The sequence below is a fragment of the Physeter macrocephalus genome, chromosome 21 (assembly GCF_002837175.3).
Source record: "Physeter macrocephalus isolate SW-GA chromosome 21, ASM283717v5, whole genome shotgun sequence".
Taxonomy (NCBI): domain Eukaryota; kingdom Metazoa; phylum Chordata; class Mammalia; order Artiodactyla; family Physeteridae; genus Physeter; species Physeter macrocephalus.
Window position 1 is genome coordinate 116235249 of NC_041234.1, and position 24866 is coordinate 116260114.

General features: G+C 38.8%; 1 protein-coding gene and 1 pseudogene across 1 annotated transcript in view; both read left to right on the top strand.

The window, feature by feature from the left end:
• Window positions 1–21749, top strand: part of FMR1NB (FMR1 neighbor) — a 50145-nt gene extending 28396 nt beyond the window's left edge. The window contains exons 2-6 of the mRNA XM_028482627.1: window positions 1098–1208; window positions 4911–5051; window positions 6426–6522; window positions 18185–18330; window positions 21691–21749. Coding sequence (XP_028338428.1) covers window positions 1098–1208; window positions 4911–5051; window positions 6426–6522; window positions 18185–18330; window positions 21691–21707 — 512 coding nt within the window. The 3' untranslated portion in view covers window positions 21708–21749. The remainder of the gene's footprint in view (window positions 1–1097; window positions 1209–4910; window positions 5052–6425; window positions 6523–18184; window positions 18331–21690) is intronic.
• A 1225-nt stretch (window positions 21750–22974) lies between these two features.
• LOC114484665 (non-histone chromosomal protein HMG-14-like) overlaps window positions 22975–24866 on the top strand; it is a 37818-nt pseudogene continuing 35926 nt past the window's right edge.

The following is a 24866-nucleotide window of genomic DNA, read 5'->3' on the forward strand; positions in this document are numbered from 1 at the left end:
TCACAGGACTTATTTAATTGATAACTGAAAATTTGTACCTTTTGACCCACTTAATCCATTTCTCCCACCCCACCCCTACCCCCACCCCATGCCTCTGGTAGCCACCAGTCTGTTCTCTGTATCTGAGTGTTCTTCTAGGCAGTGTTCTTCATAATATCAATAAATTGTAAAAAACTTAAATGTCTTTGTATGGGGGAAATTATTAACTCATTTATAATAGAGCCGTGTAATGTAATACTGTAAGGTTATTAAAGATAGTGTTGGAAAATATTTAATGATATGGACAAATCCATGTCATGGGAATGAGGATGGATATTCATTCTCTCCTCTTATATAGGAGGGAATCATGCAAATAAAACTAAAAGCAAGTTGTGTTGAAGTAATGAGGAAGGATAAGGAAGGTTTACAGTGTCTAAGGCCTTGATTTTTATTCGTAAATAAAGAAGCCAACTTATTTCCCAAGAGTTTCTGTGATGGGGCCTGATTTAGTTGGAATACATACTGTTTCCAAGTTGTTAATTGATTGGGCCTCCGCATGTCAAGACTGTCAGAGGCAAGTTCACTATTGTAAATTAGTTTACAGTGCAACATGGGATGTGTCGGCCTACAGCTTAAGCATTTTTGAAATTTATTTATTTATTTATTATTATTTTTTTTATTTATTTTTTTTTTTTTTGCGGTATGCGGGCCTCTCACTGCTGTGGCCTCTCCCGTCGCGGAGCACACGCGCCGGACGCGCAGGCTCAGTGGCCATGGCTCACGGGCCCAGCCGCTCCGCGGCATGCGGGATCCTCCCGGACCGGGGCACGAACCCGCGCCCCCTGCATCGGCAGGCGGACCCCCAACCACTGCGCCACCAGGGAAGCCCCAATTTATTTATTTTTTAATTAAGTTATTTAAACTTAATACTCAATTTTTCAGTTTCACAGCAAAACATATTCTGATTATTAATTGTACCTAAGCTGTTATGAGTTTTAAATGCAATGTCTGTTAGCTCTTAGACTTTCCATATTTAATTTAAGCACAGGTAATTACTTTTAAAGGGTCAAAGAAAGTGATAAATATATGTTGGGATTAATAATTTCACTTTTCTTAAGGGTTCTCGAATTCAAGTGAATATATTCTGTGGAGCAATGAAAATGCTTATAGACGATCTCTGGAAGAAACTACTGCCTGGGAAACTCTGTTAAATTTTTTCTTTCCAACAAGTAAGTTCCTGTTTTATTTTATTCCTCCCAATGTCCTTGTTTTTGAAAACAGTAGTTAAATGTTTAGGAGGCAGTGTGGTCTATTGGCATTGGAGTGAGACAAACCTGAGTTTTAATCCTGACTCTGCCCTTTGCCTTAGGCAAGATAACCTCTGAACCTCAGTGTCTTCATCTTTAAAATGAAAATATTTACCAGAAAGAATTGCGAAGGTGAACTGAGACAGTATTTTAAGTCATTCCATAAATATTTGTTACTCTTTACAGAATACTTTTCCTTTACAAATCTCTAAACCTTTCAAAATTTACCTTAATGGCATTGCTTGAAATTTAGTCACTGATCCAGTATTGTGAAATCAGTGTCTTTTGTGGCATTAATCAGGGTACTGTGTAGCTCTAATGTTATGGAATATACCAGATGTTTTCCCATCTGTTTTAATGATAAAAAGTTCAGGTTTCAAGTCACATCATCTCTGTCTTTTTGTGATTCTGTATATAATGTGTTTATCAAGCACTTGATGGCCCCTGAGATTAACCACAAATAAACACATTTCATTTTGTACAGCATGTGGTGCCCTTTCAAGGAGAAGGTTCAAATAATTGACATATGTGGATTATAAAGATGAAGCTTTTATTAAAAATCATGCAGAATTCCAGTAAAATTTGATGTACTTATATAAGCACAAAATTGTATCCATTGTTTAATTCCGACTCTACCACTGAATTCTTCTGTGATTTTGCATAAATCTCTTCATGTTTCTCTAAGAGGTTTCCAGTTCAAAACAAGCATTATGACATCTACTACCAATGAGAATAGCAAAATAAACGAACTCCTTAAATAATTTTAAAAATACTGCCTTGGTCAAATCGATTGGAGAAAGAGAAGTCTGATAAGGTGGTATGTTGTGAAGCTAAAAGAATAGTGAGTGCTGGAGTTCGTCATAAACAACAAATGATGATTTAAGCTTTAGAGCTTGAGAAGATAGCAGATGTAAACTGTCCCATAGCTACCTATTATAAGTACATTATACAAACACTGAAGCCACCTTTAAAAATAGTCTGAATAAGATATCTGCATTTCTGAAATACTCCTCCAACCTGGTGCAGTACGTTGAGTCAAAATCAATTTATGAGATGACGTTTTTGCCCAAAAAAATCAGACTTCCATTTTAAGAGAAATATCATACCTAGGTTGATTCAACTCTTTCAACAGCCATTAAGTATTTATAAAATATTATATACTGTATTCTTGAAAAAGAATAACTGCAAGTTCATAAAATGTGAAGTACTTTTAACCAATTTCTTTCCTCCCCTATATAATTAAAACTGAATATTCTTCCCGCTTAAGCACTAACAAAAAGACCGTCTTCTCATCATTAGAGTGTTGTTAGTAATAGATTTATCTCTTGCAGATTAAAATGATAACCTTGAGGCAGACTGGCAGGGAAGCTTGAGAGGTCACACAATCCTTTTCCCTTTGGATAAAATCATACACTTAAACCTGATAAAAATTGTTCTACCCTTTTTATTCTTCAAAATTAGTAATTTGAGTCTAAAAGCTAATTCTAGTATCTGGCATAAAGTCCATCAGATGCAATTTAGGTATAAAATAACAGAAGCCCAGCATTAGATGGGACCTTAGAGATCATCTAGTCCAGTCTCTTCTATGATTTAAAATCTCTTCTTGTATGATTTTCATTCCTGGAAAGTGGTCTTTGAACAATATCTATAGTGAGGAACTCAGCACACAGGAAGTCCATCCGATCTCTGACCAGGGCCTGACGATTGTCACCCTTCCCTGAGTGTGTGATGTCCAGGACTGAACATGGTATTCTAGATGCAGTCCATCCTGGGGAGGAGAGTCACTCTGGGCCTGGCAGAATTGAAGAACAGATTGCTTAGAGTATAACAACAAAGTAGGCTAAGCTCTCACGTGTCTAAAATGTTTGGGAAATGAATATCCAGGCCAACTGGTAACGCATTAAATTTGTGACCTTGCGCAAGTTACTTTGATCCTTTATTTCTTCATTTTAAAAATGGAGGTTGTAAAACTAATTTTGATAGTTTGTTGTGAAGATTGGAAATAATGTGCGTAAAGCAAGATACCTGGCCCAAATAGGTGACTAATGAATGGTAGCTGTTATTATTCTTAACCTGAGCTTCAGGAATTGCCAATCTTTAAAGTAGAGGAATATAATAAAATATACCAAGAGGTAATAATATACTTATAACCATTATATTATTCTTTGCTGATGTTGAAGTGCTTCAGAGTGATCGTAAAACATCATTTATTACTTTTCTAAGTCTGTAGTTGTTGATAGTGTTGGAGATTGAACTGAATCTGTGTTGGCCTTAAGCCATACTGTAGAGGTTTTCTTTTCAAATAAAAATCTGATATCTGCCTTTTTAGTTGTCACTTGTTTTTCATATAAAGCAGGATGTTTAAAAAATCAGCTGTTTCAGCTTGTGAATCTTACAGATTCAGATATGTATGAATTTCTTAAAGTTGCATGAATCTTGGTATTCATGCCATAAATCATTGCCTATTCAAAATTATAGAGTTGTAGGGGCTTCCCTGGTGGCGCAGTAGTTGGGAGTCCGCCTGCCGATGCAGGGGACGCGGGTTCGTGCCTCGGTCCAGGAAGATCCCACATGCCGCGGAGCGGCTGGGCCCGTGAGCCATGGCCGCTGGGCCTGCGCGTCCGGAGCCTGTGCTCCGCAACGGGGAGAGGCCACAACAGTGAGAGGCCTGCGTACCGCAAAAAAAAAAAAAAAAAAAAAAAAAATTATAGAGTTGTAACTTAAGGCCAAAAGGAAGAATCTTAAAATATACTGCAGTGCCAATATGATTAAGTGTTCACAGAAAGTAGGTCGGTGCCAATAGTATTACTTATTTTACTCTCTAGCAGTAAACTGTGTGAATTTTACTTACATTCAGTCTCATTGATGGATTCAGTGCATTTCTGCAGCTTAGTAAAATTGAGTGAGAGGGTATCTATGGTATTCTTTTAACAAGGTGTTAGTTTTAAGGGCATTTGGCCTGTTCTAGTTATTTAGCCCTTTCTGTGTTATATTTGTATCACTACTACTCAGCTTATGTTTATAGTCATTTTCAAAGTACCTTACCGGGCTTCCCTGGTGGCGCAATGGTTAAGAATCCGCCTGCCAATGCAGGGGACACGGGTTTGGGCCCTGGTCCGGGAAGATCCCACATGCCGCGGAACAACTAAGCCCATGCGCCACAACTACTGAAGCCTGCGCGCCTAGAGCCCGTGCTCCTCAACAAGAGAAGCCACCGCAGTGAGAAGCCCGTGCACCGCAACGAAGAGTAGCCCCAGCTCGCCACAACTAGAGAAAGCACGCGCACAGCAACGAAGACCCAACGCAGCCAAAAATAAAATAAATAAATTTTTAAAAACCAAAAAAACAAAAACTATCTTACCAATGATCTGTTAACAATTTATATTTTTCTGCAGTTTATCTAGAATTGAAAATGTGTGATGTTAAGTAACTTTGTGGTAACTTTTAGTTTAACTCTTATTTTTTCAGCATTTATTACTATTTGTATATGTCATTCAATCTTTTCTTTAAATGTACAAGCTAAGTGTTTGTTTTTCTTTTCTTTTGTCTTGCAGTAATTATTTAATTAGGGAAAGTACTTAATAACCATGCTGAATTCTCTTTCTTGCACTTTGTTTCTAAAAGCATGCATTCCAAAGGAGAATCAGGTGGTAACGCCTTGCAGCCAGCTGCAAGATTTTAGCAAAAGTGAATGTTTGGAACGCAAATGCTGTTATTCATCATCTAAGACCAGTAACGTCCACTGTTTTGCCCCGCTAAAAGACAGTAAGTTAATCCTTTTTAATTTATTTTATTCCTGTTTTTAAAAATTGAATAAACAGGTCACAATGGCATAAGTTTAAATTTGGGTCTCTCAGCTTAACATTGAAAGGAGGCTCCCAGCCCTAGAGCAATACCATCTGTAGAAAGTCCTGAGGTGGTCAGGCCTCTATTCATGAACCATTTCTGCTTAGTCCTTAGGTGTGACTATGGCATTTTGAAATTAGTTTCATCTTTTCTTTTGCTTTAGTCACTGTCTTGTCCCATAGATTCCAGGCTTTGTGAGATGTAACCCTCAATGCCTGGGAGAAGATACCAGTCAGGCATGCCTTAGCTTACTTTCTCTTCCCGTCTTTTCTTCCTGAGTAGAGTTCTTCTCATTTATCTTTTCTTTAGCATCTCAGTATGTAACAGTAACTTGAATGTTTCCTGTTAAGTCTGTTTGTCAGTTTCTCTCTTTGTTCTTTTGTTTTTGAATTAGGTTCTTCTCTTAAGATTTTTTTTCTTTACAATGTTTTGAACACTAGACCATCTGTTTTTGCTCCTTCATTTGGATAGTGGGGACATATTACTAGTTGGTCCCTTCATGGACATATTTGATATGATTAACTACTAACAAATGGTACAAAAAGGATGCATGCAAAACAGTGTCTTAGGTTAATATAGTCCCTATTCAATTTACAGGTCTTTGTTGAATATCTAGTATTAATAATGGGAACTGAAACCTGATCATGAACATAGTATTACGATTTTAACACTGTCACATGGTGTTTATAATTCATTCATCAGTTTAGTCTTTATATTATGTGTGAAGAGACATTTGGTTCTTGTAGAGGGAAAAATTGAACCGTGACTTACAATTCCCTAATCATATTAGAATGCATTTGCAAATGAATATAAGAATAAAATATACTTATTCACCTGCAGATTCTTGATTTCTCATTTAATATAATGTTTTATAGTTTAGAAGTAAACATTTAAGAAACCATTCCTTTGTCAAGTTAAGTATTCATAGATGAATTCAATTCCTGAGTATTCTAGGATATATAACATATGGCCAAGGAAAAAACATGCTTGGGTCATAGGAAGAAATATATATAGTCTGAATCGTAATAATCTGTTAACAAAAACAGTAGGATCATTTGGTTAAGGCTTCCATTGGGGGGAACACACTTAAAGTGTAACCTTTAGTTGTATTTCAAGAACATTTCATGAACTCCTGCTACTTATAGAGTACCAATGATATTTACCTGTCATATAAGAATACCTCCTTATTTTACTTTATTAACTGATAGTTTTTTTTATAAAGACTATGAAAGAGCTCAGATTTGCTTCTCTTGCTTAAGTCATAAAAATAACAGGATATAATTAAACCACCAGAGCCTACGCAGATGTTCCGGATGTTTGGGCTTGGTGTGATCAGCATGATCGTCCTGGGATGTCTGCCCATTTGTTGCTGCTTGCTTTGCCAGAGGAGGTAGGCAAACATAAACTTTTATTTGCTGATTGCTGAGTATACTTGAATATTTCTGTGTAGACACATTTATTCATAGCTCCAAAAGCACAGGGATTATGTTTGGGTCCCTTTTGTTTAAAAGAAGGTAGCTTGGGAAAAACCTAAAAGTTGAGTTACCATAATATTTCTTCAATGCATGTTATTTTATTTTTCCATAAATTTAAGACATCCTCTTGTATAGTCTGTACATTCCCTCATCAAACAAAATCCCAATTGGAAGGAAAAATAAATCAGTGAGCTGAGGGTATGTGGAGTGGACGTGGTTATTAACTGCAAATCAGAAGGATTCCCAGAAGTGTTAGTTTCCATCTAGTAGATGGTCGTCTACCATTGGGTCTTAAAGCCTTGATCTTCCTTCAAGCCAATTTGTATCAGATTTCTTATTAGCATCTTATACAAAATCCCAGTGGACTGTTGGCATGATGCTTGTAAGTTTTTCTAAATAGCTCCCCACCTACTGGGACAGAGTGGGTGTGGAGGTAGAGAGCAGGGCCAGGGCTAGGGTGGGGTGAGTGAGGCACTCACTCTCAGGTTTGTGCAAGTGCAGGGCCGGCACTAGCACAACCCTGAGAGCAAGTTCCTCAGACTTTCTGGTAAAGAAAAGGTGCCTGTTGAAGATTAAGCATCTTTGATGTTTTTATTCGAGTTAATAAGAAGGTGATATTTGAGTTACCAAGAAATTATTTAGATTTCACTGGAAGATTTAGACTATACATGTTACCTTATTTTCCATAAAGATCATTAAGTCTTTTTTTTTTCTTTTTTGTACCTTTTCCTTGAGTCTGATGAATTTGTCATACTCATCATTGTAGTTTCAGTTCATAGCAGAATGCCTCACATATAGTGGATGCTTAATATATTTTTGTTGAATAAATGAATAGTTGAATGAATACAGAAATACAGTGGATGGAGTTGGCTAGCCTGGAAGGCAGTCATATAGTGATTTAAACTTTCTCATTGCTTTCATCACTTTCTCAGACCATTTTGAAGACACTGTTGGGTCACAGCCTTTCAACTTTTCCAGTTTGCATGGCTGTCAATTCTTTTCTCAGTTTTCACTTAGTTTCCTATAATGAGTGAGTTATCTCTATTCCTAGCCTTCTTTCCTTTCTTTCTTTTCACAGGTGAATGGGAATAGGAGTGGAATTTTTGACCCTTCTGTCTTCCCTCCAAAGCTTGATTTCATATAAAAATAACCCATGAATAAAAATGAAATATTATTTGCTAGCTTAGGATTATGCCATGCAATTTAGAGTATCTGTTATAATAGGCCTGGTATAATAAATTAGTTATGGTCCCTCTATTATGCCTCTGCCAAGGAGTTTTATGGGGATGCTAAGGTACACTGGAGTTTTCTCTAAAATGAGTTCCAGAGGATTATCCTTTGATAAGAACATATTTTCTTCTTTTTACATAATACAAACTGCTTGAGAGACTTGAACAATATGAATGGTATATATATAGAATGCCATAAATTTTGGTTTACTATGGTTTATTTATTTATTTACTTACTTACTTTACTATTTTGTATAAGAGTGGTATGTACCTTCAGTCATCCTGAGCTGTTTGTTTCAACCTCAGAGCAGGTGTCAGTTTCAGCTTGCTGCTTAGCTGAATTTCCAGGAACAGTGGATGGTTGAAGGTGGATGGGGCACTGTCAGGTGTTCCTGGTAAGCTGATTTTAGAAGCAAGGAGAATAATTGTGTTAGAACAAAGATCCTATCCTTGATACCAAACAAGGAGTTTAAATGGAGGCCAAAAAGCCTGCTAAACTCTCCTTTTTGGGGGCAAGGTATCTCTTTAGAGCTATCCCCTTAACTCACTTTCTGCTCTCCATCTCAGAGAATAAAGAGCTAGATAAGCTATTACAGTAGTAAATTACAGTAGGTAAAATAAGTGATCCCATAAAAGGGAAATAGATGCCGCAGTAAAATCAATGTGTAGTGGTTTAGAAAAAGAAAAGAAAGAAGCCAAACACAGTTGTTTGTCTGAATCAGAGGGGCCCACAGCGAAATGCATATCTATAGTAACATGATCTGGGCCTCGTTGTTGGAAGAACCTTTGAGGCATTGGAAGATACTCTTTTAAAAAAAAAAAAAAAATTATTTATTTATTATTTATTTTTGGCTGCGTTGGGTCTTCGTTGCTGTGCACGGACTTTCTCTCGTTGCAGTGAGCGGGGATTACTCTTCGTCGCGGTACGCAGGCTTCTCATTGCAGTGGTTTCTCTTGTTGCACGGAGCACGGGCTCTAGGCGTGCAGGCTTCAGTAGTTGTGGCACGCAGGCTCAGTAGTTGTGGTGCACGGGCTTAGCTGCTCCGCCGCATGTGGGATCTTCCCGGACCAGGGATCAAACCCGTGTCCCCTGCATTGGCAGGCGGTTTCTTAACCACTGTGCCACCAGGGAAGTCCCTGGGAGATACTCTTCAGCTCCTCTTGCTGGATCCTTTCCTATACATTAAATATACATTCCTTCAGGAAAAAGCTGTTGTAGCTCTTCTATTTTGGCCTTCAGTCATAAGCCAAAGAAATGATGTTTTGACATTCCTCAACTCCTATAGTTTGGACAGTGCCTTTTATTTACAGGTAACCTAAGGAGCTAACAACTGGCAAGAGTTGGAGGGATGAAAAATGAGAAGTAATATGAGTAGAGGGGAGGAATGAAAGCAGTTTACCTAAAGAGGATAATCACTTTCCAGAGACAAATGCATTTCATTCTTTAATGCCTGATTCACGCTTTCTACAGTTGACCATATTCAGTCACTGTTTGCTTGTGCTAGGTATTATGGAGGATGCAGAAATGTCTAAGAGATAGGCTCTAGTTTTAAGGAGCTTGAATCTACCTTAAAATAAATCCCAAGCATGACATATTAAGAACAATATAAGATGGAATATAATTAAGGACTAAAATGAGTGGTGGCAGTAACTCATAAAAGTTCTGAGGCATTGGGGATAAGGCTGAGTGGGAGAGGACAGAGTGGGCTCCATGGTGGAAGTGCTATTTGAGCTGAGTTTTTGAAGGGAGGACAAGATTGGGTTAGGTGGACGGGGGGGCCCTCCCACAGAATTCATTACATCCAGATGGAGTCTTCTTACTATAGATCCCTTAAATGCTTATCATTTCTAAGCAGGAGTGGCTGAACTTTGCCCCTTTAATAATCTGTAACTGAATCTGTAGTTTACTTCTACTTGACTTGAATTCAAGTGTGGTATGAACCAGGTAAACAGAAAACTCAAGCCAGCTTGAACTGGTTCACATATACAAAAGGGAGCAGAGAGCATTAGTGAAAAGCTTTCTAAGAATTTGCTACTAATAGCCTTATTAAACTCACATATAAGATGCATTTTGAAATTCATTATGTCCTCAAGGTTATGTAAGATCTATTTTTATTCTCATTAATACGGATCAGAAGCCTCATTAGGTTTAAGTGTCACTGGTAGGCTTAAGACTTACATAGAGATGAAGGAACAAACAGGTGGATTGGGACAAAAGGAAGCAGGGGAGGGGGCTCTAGGGCGAGAGAGGAGAAAGGGGGGGGCTGAATTTTTCCTGTTACAGTAATACAGTGCCAATAACAGTAGTTTCAAGTGCAAAATTCAGCTTCTAATCTTTATCTGTTTTTATATAAAGTTTAATCTGTTATGTATATGCCAGTTAAACATCCTGTGTATTATACAGTGATATGATACTTGAGTGTGTACATAGCTTTAGTAAGGTGGAAGATTCAAACATTGTAATACCATGCCTATTAAAATCAGATGAAGTGTATTTTCAATGTTCTTTTTCTTCCTGTCAGGTTGAATTTGTAAGTTCGAATTAAGAAAAATTCAGAACTCAGTCTGAAAATGAGAAGACTACGTTTTCTTTCAACTGATAAAAAAGCCATGTTTTTTTAAGATTGTAGATCATCTGATACACAGATGATGTAAATAGCACATCCCCCATACACTTTCAATGTTGCTGCTTGCCAGATGGCTGTTACTGAAAATTTCTACATTTAGACAAATCCTGCTGAGTGATTCTCTGTATTATAATGTGGTTTTCATTATGTAGATAATCTTAATACCACTTACTCTCATAGAATGGGAGGTAAAGAATTGGGAATAAATGTGTCAAAAATTGCCTAAAAATCATCACCCATTGAATTTTAAAAATAGGCATTTACATTTTCAAATCCCTATGTTTGTGTGTCTCATTATACTGTACAATATAATTAGTAATGTTATTTTGAAAAGGGTTATGCAGTAATTAGCCAACTGCTGAAAGGTTTGAAGTTCCTAGGATTATATACATATGAATTCAAAGAAAGGCAATAAAGTCTATAAATTTTAAAAGTATGGCTGGGCTGTAAACTTTGACAAAATATGATCAGATGAGAATGTGAGCAAACTGGAACCCTTCTCTAACATGAGTCACTATAGATTTGAAATTCACATAAAGCCAGTTCTTCTTGGACCCTGTTCAAGGTAATTTAGTTATTGAAATAATAAGAGAACCTCATTATATGCGGATTATATGTCTGAGGTATTCCTATTGCAGGGACTCCAAGGGCAGCATTTTCGAGAATTCTGGGATATTAGGTACTATTAAAAAGAAGAGTTTGTTGCCAAGTAACTAATAACCTCATTGCAAAATGCAGTGGCCTTTTCTCAGTTTCCATCCAGCTTGACCTTTTTGTCACAAGTACACTGTTGACTGCTCCCTTTTTGAAACTTTCCTTCCTTGGATTTCATTGTTCTCCTTACCATTCTGATCCATCTCAATTTGCTTCTCCTTGTTTTCCCAATTGTGGTTGTCTCCCAAAGCCTTATTCTCATCTATCAGAGAATATTACAAGTATGTAGTAGAAAGAATATTTTAAAAGATCTGTATTCTACTTCTGTCTTCACTACCAGTTTTATAGTGAGCTTAAATTTTTTTGGTATTGATTTTCTCATAAAGTTAGAGTAGAGAATTGAGTTAGAAAATTTCTGAAGTCCTTTCTGAACATAATGTTCTGGGCTTCTCTGGATAAATGACTCTTAAACATACATCCTGAAATCCTCACCTCTATCTGTTTTATATTTCCAGCTGCCTTCATGAATTAGGTGTTCTGTTAGTGCAAAATGCACTTACTGCAGCATTGCAAAACTGAACTTTTTCTCCCAAATCAGCTCCCCTTGACACCTGTTCATTTCTGTCAGTGATTTCTTTAGTCTCCCAGGCTAGAAACCTTGGAATCATCTGTGACTATTTACTTTCCTTTATCCTTAATATGTAATTCTGTTCTTTTAGGCTCCCTGTCATTTTTTTGGTTTCCTTTGGAATGAGTCTGGGATTTACCTCTTCTCATATTTTATAGTCGCAGCTTAGTCCAGGCCTTTTATGTTGTCAACTGCTGTCCTAAGTAAGTGGTTTCAAGAGAGGAGCAAAAGGGGAGCAAAATATATTAGTCTTCCAGGGCTGCCATAACAAAATACGACAGTCCAGTTGGCTTAAACAGTAAACATTTATTTTCTCACAGTTCTGCTGGCTAGAAGTCTATGATCAAGATGCCAGCTGATTTGGTTTCTGGTAAGGGCTCTCCTCCTGGCTTGCAGATGGCCACCTTCTCTCTGTGTGCTCACATGGCCTTTCCATGATGCCTGTGAGAGGGGGTAGAGAGAGAAAGAGCAAGCTCTCTGGTTTTTACTAAAAAGAATTTTTAAATTAGTTTTTATTTTTATTTTTTTTATTTTTTTAATTTTTTGCGGTACACGGGCCTCTCACTGTTGTGGCCTCTCCCGTTGCGGAGCCCAGGCTCCGGACACACAGGCTCAGTGGCCATGGCTCATGGGCCCAGCCGCTCCGCGGCATGTGGGTTCCTCCCGGAGCGGGGCACGAACCTGTGTCCCCTGCATCGGCAGGCGGACTCCCGACCACTGCGCCACCAGGGAAGCCTAAGATTAGTTTTTATAATGACATTAATTTTACTGATCAAGGCCCCACCCTTATGACCTCATTTAACCTTAATTACTCCTTAGAGGTACCATCTTCAATGCAACCATACTGGGAGCTAGGGCTTCAAGACGAATTTTAGGGACACAAACATTCAATCCATAACACAAGACTAGCTAGCATCCAAATGCAAAGGCAGAATTGGGAACTGAGGAGAGCACTGAGATGATGTGTCCAATACAAAGAATTTATACAAGAGACACAATAACGGGGATGGGGCTGCAGGTGGTTTTGGGAAGATGGCTAGGCTTCAGGTCCTGGAGACGTTTCCTGGCACTTCAATAGGAATGTGTGGCTGTGCCGTTAGGAAGGAGGGAGTGAGTAAGGATGCTTGCCAAGCTAATTTGGACATATACGTGGACCCCTAGTCTACTCTTCTTCTAATCCATCCTGTTGTATCCTGCCAGGCTTATCTTCCTAAAATAGCATTATTTCATTTCATTATATCATTCAAGAACTTCTAATGCATTCAAGAATATCTGGATTCCAGGCCTTCTGTTAGGTGCTGTGGAGGGCAAAGAGGTGAATCAGATCATGCTCTGTGCTTTCAAGGGACACATAGTCTAATAAAGGGTATATACAAGTATCCAAGATAGAAAGTCACACTCAAAAGGTACAGATAAAAACAATGAGCATGTTTGGCCTTTTCCAGTTTATGTGAAGTTTTCACATACATTGTCTTGTGTGACCTTCAAGACAGAGAGGTGCGGGGAGGTTTGGCTTCTTGCTCAAGATTACGTAGTGACAGAGCAAGGATTCCAATATGTCTTCCGATTTCTTGCTCTTTTTACTATAGGAAATAGGAAGAAAATTAGATAAAAACCGCAGCATCTTGTTGCTTCAAGTCCACTCAAAGGGCTGTGGCTTTCATCTATATTGGACTCATTCTATAACTCCAGTAATATTTCTTAAATACTCCATGTATCTTTTGCTCCAGCCAGGGAACTCTCTTTACTTTTCTTGGCATACCCCAGGCTTTATTCTTGCCTCTGTTCTTTTGCCCATGTTCTTCCTATGGGATTGTTCTTCTTCATCCTCTTCACTTGTTTGACTTCTTTCTTACCTTCAAATTGCAGCTGCCCCAACTCTTCCATGAAATGTTCTGCAGCTGCTCCAGATTCAAGTGTTTTGTCTTGTCTTAAAACCTCTTTCTGTGCTGGTATTCTTATCCACATAATCTAACATGTAATTATCCTTTGTTTCCTATTGTTTGTTTTCTTTCTCTAGCTAAATTGTAACCTCTGTGAGGACACTGGGGCCAAGCTTCATACTTCTTTGAGTCTAGAACTGGGGATACCCAAATGGGGTTTCTGCACAGGTATCATCATCATCCCTTTGGAACATGTAAGAAACGCATGTTCTCAGGCTCCACCCCAGACCTACTGAATCAGAAACTCTGGGTTTAAATTCCATCAGTTTGTGTTTTAACAAGCCCAACAAGTGATTCTCATGTACACTCCGGTTTGAGAACCACTGATCTCTAGACCATGTGGTAAGCAAATCAGTAAATAATTATTGGAATAATCTAGTTAGTCATTTCTGTGGATTTTATGACTGTTTTGTGATGTTGCAAATGATAAGTTAAACTTATAAGCCTTCCTAGCTATAAAAGTGATGTTATATTCTTTAACTATCTTAAATAATTTATATTTATATTAATGAATTATAGTTTATTAAGAAACATGGAAAAATCAACCCACTAGATCAGTGTTTTTAAACTGTGGACTGTAGATGGCTTCTATGGAAGTAACCTTAGGAATATTTAATTATACAGATTGCCAGGCTTTAACCAAGAGATTCCGATTTTGTAAGTCTGAGGTTTGGTCCTGAAATTTATATTTTTAAAGCACCCCAAATGAATCTGGTACACAGCCCATTTGGAATTGCACTAGATTCTCCAGTTCAACCATTTATTCATTCATTCTTTCTGCATATCTTTATTGAGCTCCTACTTGGTTTAGGCACTTGCTAGGTGTTGTGTTCTCCATCTGATCATCTTCCTGGATAGCCTTGCTGTCCATGTTATGAGCCATCTAAGCCCATAGGCTTAGACTTCCCTGATGTACTCAATTCTGAGGACTCTTGCCTGCACTCTGCATTGGCCACCCATTTTTGTGCCCATATCCTGAACCTTGTCATTCATCAAAAATTGAACCTATGAGTCTCTGAAATCTTAAACTTCAAAATCCTACTGTTAGAACCATGGAGGGGGGTGGGTGCCTTGTTTTCTAGGTTTTTCCTTTCTTTACTTTTTTTTTTTTTTTTTTTTTTTTATGTGGTACGCGGGCCTCTCACTGTTGTGGCCTCTCCCGTTGCGGAGCACAGGCTCCGGACGCGCAGGCTCAGCGGCCACGGCTCACGGGCCCAGCCGCTCCGCGGCATGTGGGATCTTCCCGGACTGGGGCACGAACCCGTGTCCCCTGCATCAGCAGGCAGACTCTCAACCACTGCACCACCAGGGAAGCCCTCCTTTCTTTACTTTTGCTACCCCTGTTTTTATTGAGACCTCCAGACTCTTTAACGCTCTCTTTTCCCCTGGTCTTCTACCTTTTTAACATCATCTGATTTCTTTATCTACCCTGGATCCTATTGCCTGTTACATTAATACAGTCTTTCCAGCTCCTTTGCTTCATTGAAATTGAATCCACACCACTTCTCTGCTTCTACATCTAGGCTTCTGGGAATTCCTAGAGGAAAAAAAAAAGTCTCACAACTGTATAGATACGTATCACTAAAAATTCCCAGTGGGCCTACTTAGTGTTTCCAGCCACACTATTCTACTTGACGCTTACAAACAACTTGCTGCCTTGCCTCTCAGAGCTTTTCACACAGTGTACCTACCCACTGATAGAAATGCTCTCATATATCTCCCCATCACCACTCTTCTTTATCTGGCTCACTCCACCCAGAATGCAGGCCTCATATTAGATGTCACCTCCTCTAGGAAGCTTACCCCAAACCTACTGCCCAGATCGGGTCAGGCTTCTTCCTGTTTGTCTTCTACCAACCTCTGCTTACCTCTGCTTGGATTATCTCAATGTGATATAATTATCAGCCTATATATCTGCCTTCCCTTCAGAGTTTTAAGCTTCTTTGAGGGCAGGTCCCATGTCTTACTCATCTTTATGTCTCGCTATTTAGAATAGCGTTAATTTCATAAATGAGCAGATGTGTCAGTGAGTGAATGAGTATTGGATAAGTTGATCTGTATATTTCAAGTGTGAGTATGCTGGTGACAGTATATGACATTTTATATGAAAAGAAGAAAATCACCTCTAGGACACTGAACAAATAATCTCACCCCTACTTTCCCCCTTGAGCATTCTCATTAGATATTGGGTAGAAAATGTAACTTTGGATCTCAGTAATGTTAGAAGGTTGAACCTAATACCAAGTCCTCTGCAACCTAAACCAGTGCAGTGAGTTTTAAAATAATAAGGCTGTGTTGCATTTTTCTTTGTTAATTAAGGGGAAATGTACACCATTAAATTTAAAATAAAATCTGTGGGTAAAGAAAACATAGTCATTTTAATTATGTGAAGTAAGATATATTGAAGTCACAGCATTGGAAAAAAGTATAAGTCCCTAATTTCTTACCTAAAATTCTGAAATTCAAGAAGTTCTGCAAACCTAAAACTTTTTTCCTAACTCATTTGGCAGCAAAACCTGATCAGACCTGACCTGAGACACTTTCTAGTCATTATTTAATGCTTAGAGTGAATATTCTTATATTTTGTTGTAGAAATATTACTGTTTGATCATGAGATGTTGCCCCAGACCCCATGAGAGTGTCATGTAATATGCAGTATATCATGTCATACTACCTTTCTAAAATCCAAAATATTCTGCATTGTGAAACACATGTAGCCCCAGGGGACTGAGAACTATGTAGTTGTTTCAGGTTTTTTTTTTTTGTTTTTTTGAGACTGCAGTTAACAGCACTGCAATGTAAATAGACCATAGGTAAATCATATAAATATATTTTTGGCCTTCACCCACTGTTTCATTTATGCCTGGAGACTTTTTATGATTAATTGAGAAAAAGGTGTTTATTTGCTCCATATCTGCCTTAGCTAGTGGAGCTCAGTGACAACCCAGTAATGTAGTTTTAGGGGAGAAAAGTGAGTATTACCTTCAGAGTCATCATGTCAAAGTCAGGATTTTCTATCTTTGGGCCCCACATGCACAGAACCCCCGCTGCTCTGTATAGCTAAGTAGCACTGTCGGGGCCAGGTATCCTCTTCTGTACACTATCTGGCATTGAGCTGAGGATAGGAATATGTTTACCTCTTCATAATCTTATATGCAAATCTTTCTCTCTTTCTTTCTCTTCTGGGTTTCCATCCTTACCTCTGCTTTGGGCATTCCTGTTCCTTTTCCTTGGATTGTTTTTAGGTATTTAGAAAGTGAAAGCTCTGTAAACATAAATTTCAACTAACATTTCCTGAGTCCTCACTGGGTTACGAGGCTCTGTGGGATATATGAAGTTACAAGGTGAAGCTCTAGCCTGAAGTTATTTCCAAGCTCTGAGGGGAAAAATAAGACAACAATAGACAAAATAGACTACAGTAGCGTAGTGGGTAAGAGATTGTGCTTTAGATTTAAGCAGGTCTGGATTTGAATCCTGCCTCCAGTACTGAGTAGTCTGGTGACCTTGGGCAAATTACCTTCCTTCTCAGCGCCTCAGTTTCCCTGTATGAAAAATGGAAATGATAGAAATAGTACCTGCCTCATCAACTAAATAAATAAGATCATGCACATGAAGTACTTATACACAGGCCTTGGCATACAGGAATTCTATCATACCTGCCGTTATTAGTCATTATTTGCTCACGCTGCAGTGTTGTCTAATAGAAAACGTCTGTACTTGAGTCAGATAGACATAGGTTCAAATACTAGTAACACCTCTATTTACTAGCTATGTATGACCTTGGATGAGTTATCTTACCTCTTTAAGCCCCAATTTAATCATTTGCACCTTATAGTGCTGTCGTGAGGATTAAATAAGATAAAATATGTAAAGCACCTGGCCAAGTTCTTGGCCTGTGAGAGGCTCTCAAGTACCCACCTCCATCCGCTGTCCACACAAATGCAAGGAAGAACAGGATTGAATACCCAATGATAGCAATAGTGAGTGTGAGTGCGAAATTGTAAAATTGTAGATGATCATGCAATGTGAACTATTACTATTTAGTTCTGAAGTTCATAAGAGAGAGGGATCCCTGTAGGCTAAGAGTGAAAGAGAAGGCTATCTAGACAAATAATATATAAGCTGGATCTTGAAGGGTGGGTAACATTGATGTCAGCAGAGGGAAGTAGGACCGCATTCCTGTTGCAGAGGATCCAGTGATCAAAATAATGCTATATAGAATAATAATTATGGTTACAATGATAAATATGAGTGAGCCAAGTATATAATACTTTCGATCAGAGTTATTAAATAGAATAATAATTATGGTTACAATGATAAATATGAGTGAGCCAAGTATAACTTTCTATCAGAGTTATTAAATCTGGAATTAAACAAGTAGGTGGGAATGTGCAAAGAGTTATGTGAGCAAATAGCCTTTTCCTTATAACCCACCATTGTTATTGTTCTGTCACTGTTGAGAAGTAAGGTTTCACTTTGAACTTTTAATACTGCAGCACATGGGCCAATCCTTTACGAAGGAAAGTCAACAGAATTTTAAAGGGTTTGAAGAACCGAAGAAACAAACTAAAGAGGGATGCTGAAATGTTAGGGAAAGCAACAGATGAGGAAGGATTAGGTGATGAAAAGGAGAAGACCAAAGGTAATGACAGTAGGATATAAAGTTGAAGTATTTAATATTTGATTCTTGTTATCACCATCTTGGTTCAATTGATGCCTATTTTTTTTTATCCCACAAATGTTTGGACCACAGGATTATCAGCTTCTGAAACAAATATTATCACTAGGGATATTTGGATGGGAGGAAGGTGGACAAGAAATGTGCTAGGTTGTTTTGGTGCCATATTATTTGGTATACATAGTTCAGCCCTTCAGGGAAACAAAGAAATGGAATCTGCCTGCCCTGACTCTGAAGCTCCATGATAGACACCCTTGCTAAATAATCATGACCATGGTCCTCCATGTGTGTTGACCACATGGCATATCCGGGGGAAGGAGCATAGCCTCAGGAGTCTGACAAATCTGAGATCAAATCCTGGATCTCCTAGGTGTAGTTTCAGCTACCTGCTCCCCAAATGTACACAATCCAGTATTAGAAGAGGTTCAGAGAGGGGATCCCAGAATCACACACCAGGGGACTACCTGGGCCTCATTTCACTTGCGTAGACTTACAGATCCCCTAGCCTTGGCCTGGGTCTCCTCCTCCCAAAGTAATTACCAAGGGCCCAGTAAGAATAAAATGGTTTGTGAGAAAAGAAGTATACTTCAAGGAATAGGGTACTAGATTGGGAGTCAGGAGACTCAGGCCATTAAGTAGTGGCATTTCCATGGGCAAGTAACTTAGCCTTGATACCATCAGCTGAGGGTGTGTGTGTTTGTGTGTGTGTGTGTGTGTGTGTGTGTGTGTAGCTTAAGGATATGTGAAAATGCTTTGAAAATTGCAGTGCATTACTCAAATTTTAAGGTGTTGATTTCTAGCCTCAGTTATGGAGAAGGAGAGGAGTGGAATAACAGACCATTAAACTGAGCGTCAGGAGACTCTGGCTTTAGTCCCAGTTCTCCTGTTATTTACGGTGGGAGTTTGGGCAGGTCCCTTAACTTTCCTGGGCTCAGTTCATGAAGCTGCAAAATGGAGATTTGGACTAGATGAATAGGAAAAGTGACTTATCTCAGAGGGAACAAAAGAAAATCCTTATACAAGGTATTATATACATATATGTAATTGATGTATTATTTATATAAGGTAATATATAAGTATATATTATAATAATACATGTATATTATTACACATACCTATATATTACTTTGTATAACTTTAATGCAGTACACACATGCACATATATTGGGGGTTGGCCAAAAAGTGCCTTCGGTTTTTAAGTAAAAGACACATTTTTCATTTTCACCAAGAACTTTATTGAACAACGTATTCACCCTTTTGTTCCACTACCTTCTGCCATTTTTCAGGCAACTTCATAATTCCATCTTCCCAAAACTTTTTATCTTTTTGAGCAAAGAAAAGTTATTTTTTTTTAAGGAAAAAAAGTTTCCACTAAGAAATAATAAACCAGTAAGTTTACGGAAAAGTTAACAGTAGCACCCTGTCCCTACCCTGGTGACAACTTCAGGTGTGTTACACAGCTTAAAACATCCCGAACATGCTTCTTTTTTAACCTAAAACCTCTGAGTGATCCTCAGAAAAAGTCTCAGAATAGCTGCTTTTCTTGTTTTTTTGGTAGGTATAGCTATGTGGACTTGTCAACTTATGCAGCTTTATCTATAATATGAGAGCATGAATCTGTGGACTACTTCCTAAAATTAGGACTCTTTCTTTCCGCCTTTTAAAACACATTCCAGCACTCCTAAAGAGCCAGGAGGATTAGCTCAGTGTACCCCTCTACGAGTATCTCCCCCACCAGTGTATTTTCAAGACTCCTCTTTTCTTGGGCAGTTGTACCCCCCAACCCGCCCCGCCCAAGTATAACCTGACACTCAAAATTCTGCTACTCAGCTACTCTCATTCTGACAGTTGGAGTGTCACTGTAGCACTCTTATTAGCTCCTGAAGCTCATAGGTAACTAGGTGCCTTTTACAGTCTTCCATAGAATCGAAATTTTTTCCATTAAGAGAATTTTGTAAAGACCGAAATGAATGGAAATCCAAATGGTAAATATGGTGGATGAATCAGAACTTCCCAGCCAGGCTGTAACAGTTTTTGCCCCGTCATCAAAGAAACATGTGGTCTTGGCGTTATGCTGATGGAAGATTATGCGTTTTCTGTTGACTAATTCCAGACCCTTTTTGTCGAGTGCTGCTTTCAGTTGGTCTAGTTGGGAGCAGTACTTGTTGGAATTAATCGTTTGGTTTTCCGGAAGGAGCTCATAATAGAGGACTCCCTTCCAATCCCACCATATATACAACATCACCTTTTTTGGATGAAAACCGGCCTTTGGTGTGGTTGGTGGTTGTTCATTTCACTTACCCCATGATCTCTTCCGTTCCACATTATTGTATAGTATCCACATTTCATCACCTGTCACGATTTGTTTTAAAAACTGGAACGTTTTTGTTATGTTTAAGTAGAGAATCGCATGTGGAAATACGGTCAGGAAGGTTTTTTTCGCTTAACTTATGTGGCACCCAAACATCAAAGTGATTCACATAAGCAAGCTGGTACAAATGATTTTCAGCACTTGATTTGGATATATTGAGTATGTCGGCCATCTCCCGCGTGGTATAACGTTGATTGTTCTCAATTAATGTCTCGATTTGATCGCTATCAACTTCAACTGGTCTACCCTACCGTGGAGCATCGTCCAGCGAGAAATCTCCAGCACGAAACTTCGCAGACCACTTTTGACACGTTCCATCAGTCACAGTACCTTCTCCATACACTGCACAAATCTTTTTTTTTTGTGCGTTTCAGTTACTTTTTTACCTTTCTTGAAATAATAAAGCATGATATGCAGAAAATGTTGCTTTTTTTCTTCCATCTTCAATATTAAAATGGCTACACAAAAATTCACTAGTTTTGATAAGTTTTTTTAAAATGCATGCTGATGTGACAGCTGTCACAATACAATCTAACAAAATGGTTTCGAATGAAGTTAAAGACAACTAAGTGCTACTAGAGCCATCTTATGGAAAAAAAACGAATGAAACTTTTGGCCGACCCAATATATGCACACACATGCGTGTATGCACACATATGACATTATAACTAGACTAACAAAACTTTATTTCTGTGGGTCATTCTCTGAGGCATGGACGTTAACTTTGTTATTCAGAAATTGTCATTGTAATGGTATTTGCTATAGTGTATTTTGTCTGTATGCCTCACTGTAATAAGATGATACATTGGCAAACTGAAAATAACTAAGTTAATCATAGCATTCAATATATAGAATTTGAGAACTTTGTCGCAGTCAGTTCCTTCTATAACAAAGTGTGATGTGTGTATACTAGTTTTCAAGTTGTTTAACTCTACTTTACTTTTCTCCTGTAGCATTATCTTCCCATTGAGAAGGACACGTCTTTCAGAGTAGAGGAGACTGTCCCAGTCATCCAAACCTGATGGAGTGTTTTAGAAGGATAAAAATTAGTTCGTATTTTTGTTGTGTTTATTTCTAAATATAAAATAAAAATATAATTCAGTTTTTATGCATCAAACCAGAATCCGAATTCTTATTAAAAATAGCTTCTACAGAATTAAAAAAAACATATGAAAAGCACTGCTTGCATTTCAGGTCCTAGATAGTGATGTGATTTTTGCAACTTGGGTTATGTTATCAACATATATATACTTCTGTTGGTGTTAAATAAAGCAGAGATTTCATGTTGTTATTCACCTTCAAGCAAAGTGGTAGAAAAAACCCAGTGATCATATTTCACTGTATATGGCACTCTTTGATTGGAGGAAAAGAGGTAAAAATATTTTGTATTAGGGTTCTTTGTAGTTTATATATATATATATATATATATATATATAAATATATATAATTTATTATTATTTTTTTTGTGGTACGCGGGCCTCTCACTGTCGTGGCCTCTCCCGTTGCGGAGCACAGGCTCCGGACGCGCAGGCTCAGCGGCCATGGCTCACGGGCCCAGCCGCTCCGCGGCATGTGGGATCCTCCCGGACCGGGGCACGAACTCGTGTCCCCTGCATCGGCAGGCAGACTCTCAACCACTGTGCCATCAGGAAAGCCCTGTAGTTTATAATTTATAACCTTATTTTTTCTACCATAAAAGTAAGACACACTCATTATAGACAATTTGGTAAAAAGGCTATGTAGAAGAAAGGAAAAAAACTCAACCATAATCCACTACCCAGAGCTGAACACTGTTATTATCTTATATTTACTTTTTGAAGAAAACAGTTGTGTTCTGTGACATACGTAAAATTGATTTTTAAAAAAATTTATATCTTTTTTTATGATTTACTTTCCTCTTTGAAATGTGTAGGGCTCAAGTTTACCTGGGCTATTGCTCATTCATTCAACAAACATTGATTTAGCCCCTGCTAGGCTATGGACTGGGGATATAATCATGAGCAAGATAGGCTTAGCCTTTCCGTCATGGAGCTCACCATCCAGCTGGGGAAGAAGTCAGGTAAAGAAGTAATGACAGGGCTGTGATGGGAGGAGTACCAAGTTCTGTGGGAGCAGTTGGCAGGGACACTAGCCCAGACTTCAGGAAGAGACATAAAATGAAAGGTAAGAGGGATGAACAAGCGTTTGCCATGGAATCACTGTGTGGTGGAAGGAGCGTTTCAGGTATGAAGGCCCAAATGCATGAAGTATTTGGAGCACTGCAGATAGTTCAGGACGGCAGCAACTTTGACTTAGATGTTAAATCAGAAGAACTTGTAACCCACATTAAAGGGTTGGGTTTTATCCTGTGGTTGGCGGGAACCAGTGAAGGGTTTCAAGCAAAGGAATGGTATGGTTAGATCTAATCCTTAGAAGTCACTCTGACTGTTGTGTGGAGAATTGGGAGTGAGCAACACTGGGGTCAAGGGAACCAGTTATGAGACCGTTGTATTAATGTAGATGAGAAAATGTGGTATCCTCGGCTAGAGTAGTGGCACTTGTGGATAGAAGTAGATTTGAGAGCTGTTTAGCATGTAGCATCAACAGGACTTGGTGATCAATGTGCGTGGGGGAAGAAATTAGGGTGCTGAAGAGAGTATTTCAGGTTTCTAAATGATGGGTCAACTGGAGAGATGGTGCTGAGCTGGAACAGTGAGAAGAAGGGCAGGTTTGGCAGGGGGAGATGAGTCATTTTTGGATGGGCTGTTTTAAGTGCCTATGGGCCATCCAGGTAGATGTGACTAGTAGGCAGTTAGATATATGGTTCTGGAGCTCAGGAGAAAGGTCTGGTTGGATATAAAAGTTTAGAGTCATCAGTATATAGATAGTAATTGAAATCACAGTGAATGATCGATTCCAACCAGAAATAAGAAAAAATTGAAGGGACTGGAGTAGAATCCAGCGGAACACAAGCATCACAAACATTTAAAGGATGGTCAGAAGTAGTGTAGCTGTCAGTGGAGACTGAGAAGTAGGAGGGTAAGCAGGAGAGAGCAATATAATGAAATCCAAGAGGGTGGCACGTTTCAAGGAGGAAGGAGTGCTCAAAAGTATCAAAATTTGGATTCATTTCCACTGGATTTGGTAACATGGAAGTGAATGGTGACTTTGGCAATAGTTTCAGTGAAGAAGTAGGAGCAGAAACTAGATAACTTTGAGTTGCAGAGTAGTAACTGGGAAGTGAGAAAGTGAAAGCAGAGAGTGTAGACAACTTGTTGAAGAAATTTGACTGTGAAAGGAATCAGAAATAATGGTACAGTGATTCATTGGTAGTACAGAATGGGGAGAATAATGTTTTTCAAGATAGGAGAGTAGATGGAACATTGAGTATAAAGGCTGGGGAGGTAGGGAAGTTTCAGCTTGCCCTCCTGATCTCCACCTTGCCCTGCTCTGTTTTTTCCATAGCATTTATCACCTGTGAATATGCTATATAATTTAGTCATTTTTTATGCTTATTGTTTATTATTTGCCTTCTCCTGCCAGGATATAAACTCTGAGGGCAGGGATTTTTATGTGTTTTGTTCAGTGAGGCATCCCAAGTGCCTAGGACAGTGCCTGGCACATAGCAGGTGTGCAACAAATAAAATACCTCTTGGATGGTTGGATTAGAAACAGATGTTTTTGTGGTGTTCTTCATTTTTGCTATGATGAACAGGTACTTCCAAGATGAACCGAAATCTTAGGAAAAAAAAAGTCACACCGTACAACGAATGATCACCAGAGTTCAGTAAAACAAGTGGTTGCTTTTAAGGCTATTCCCCAAGAATCTAATACTGCTTCTCTAAATTTTAAGAACTGCCTTCAGGGAGAACTAAATGGAAAAAAAACAACCAAAAAAATTCTCTGGGTAGAAATAAGTAATAAGACAACTCCATAAGGAAACAAATACTTTAGAATATAAGATTGAGGGCTTCCCTGGTGGCGCAGTGGTTGCGCGTCCGCCTGCCGATGCAGGGGAACCGGGTTCGCGCCCCGGTCCGGGAGGATCCCGCGTGATGCGGAGCGGCTGGGCCCGTGAGCCATGGCGGCTGGGCCTGCGCGTCTGGAGCCTGTGCTCCGCAACGGGAGAGGCCGCGACGGTGAGAGGCCC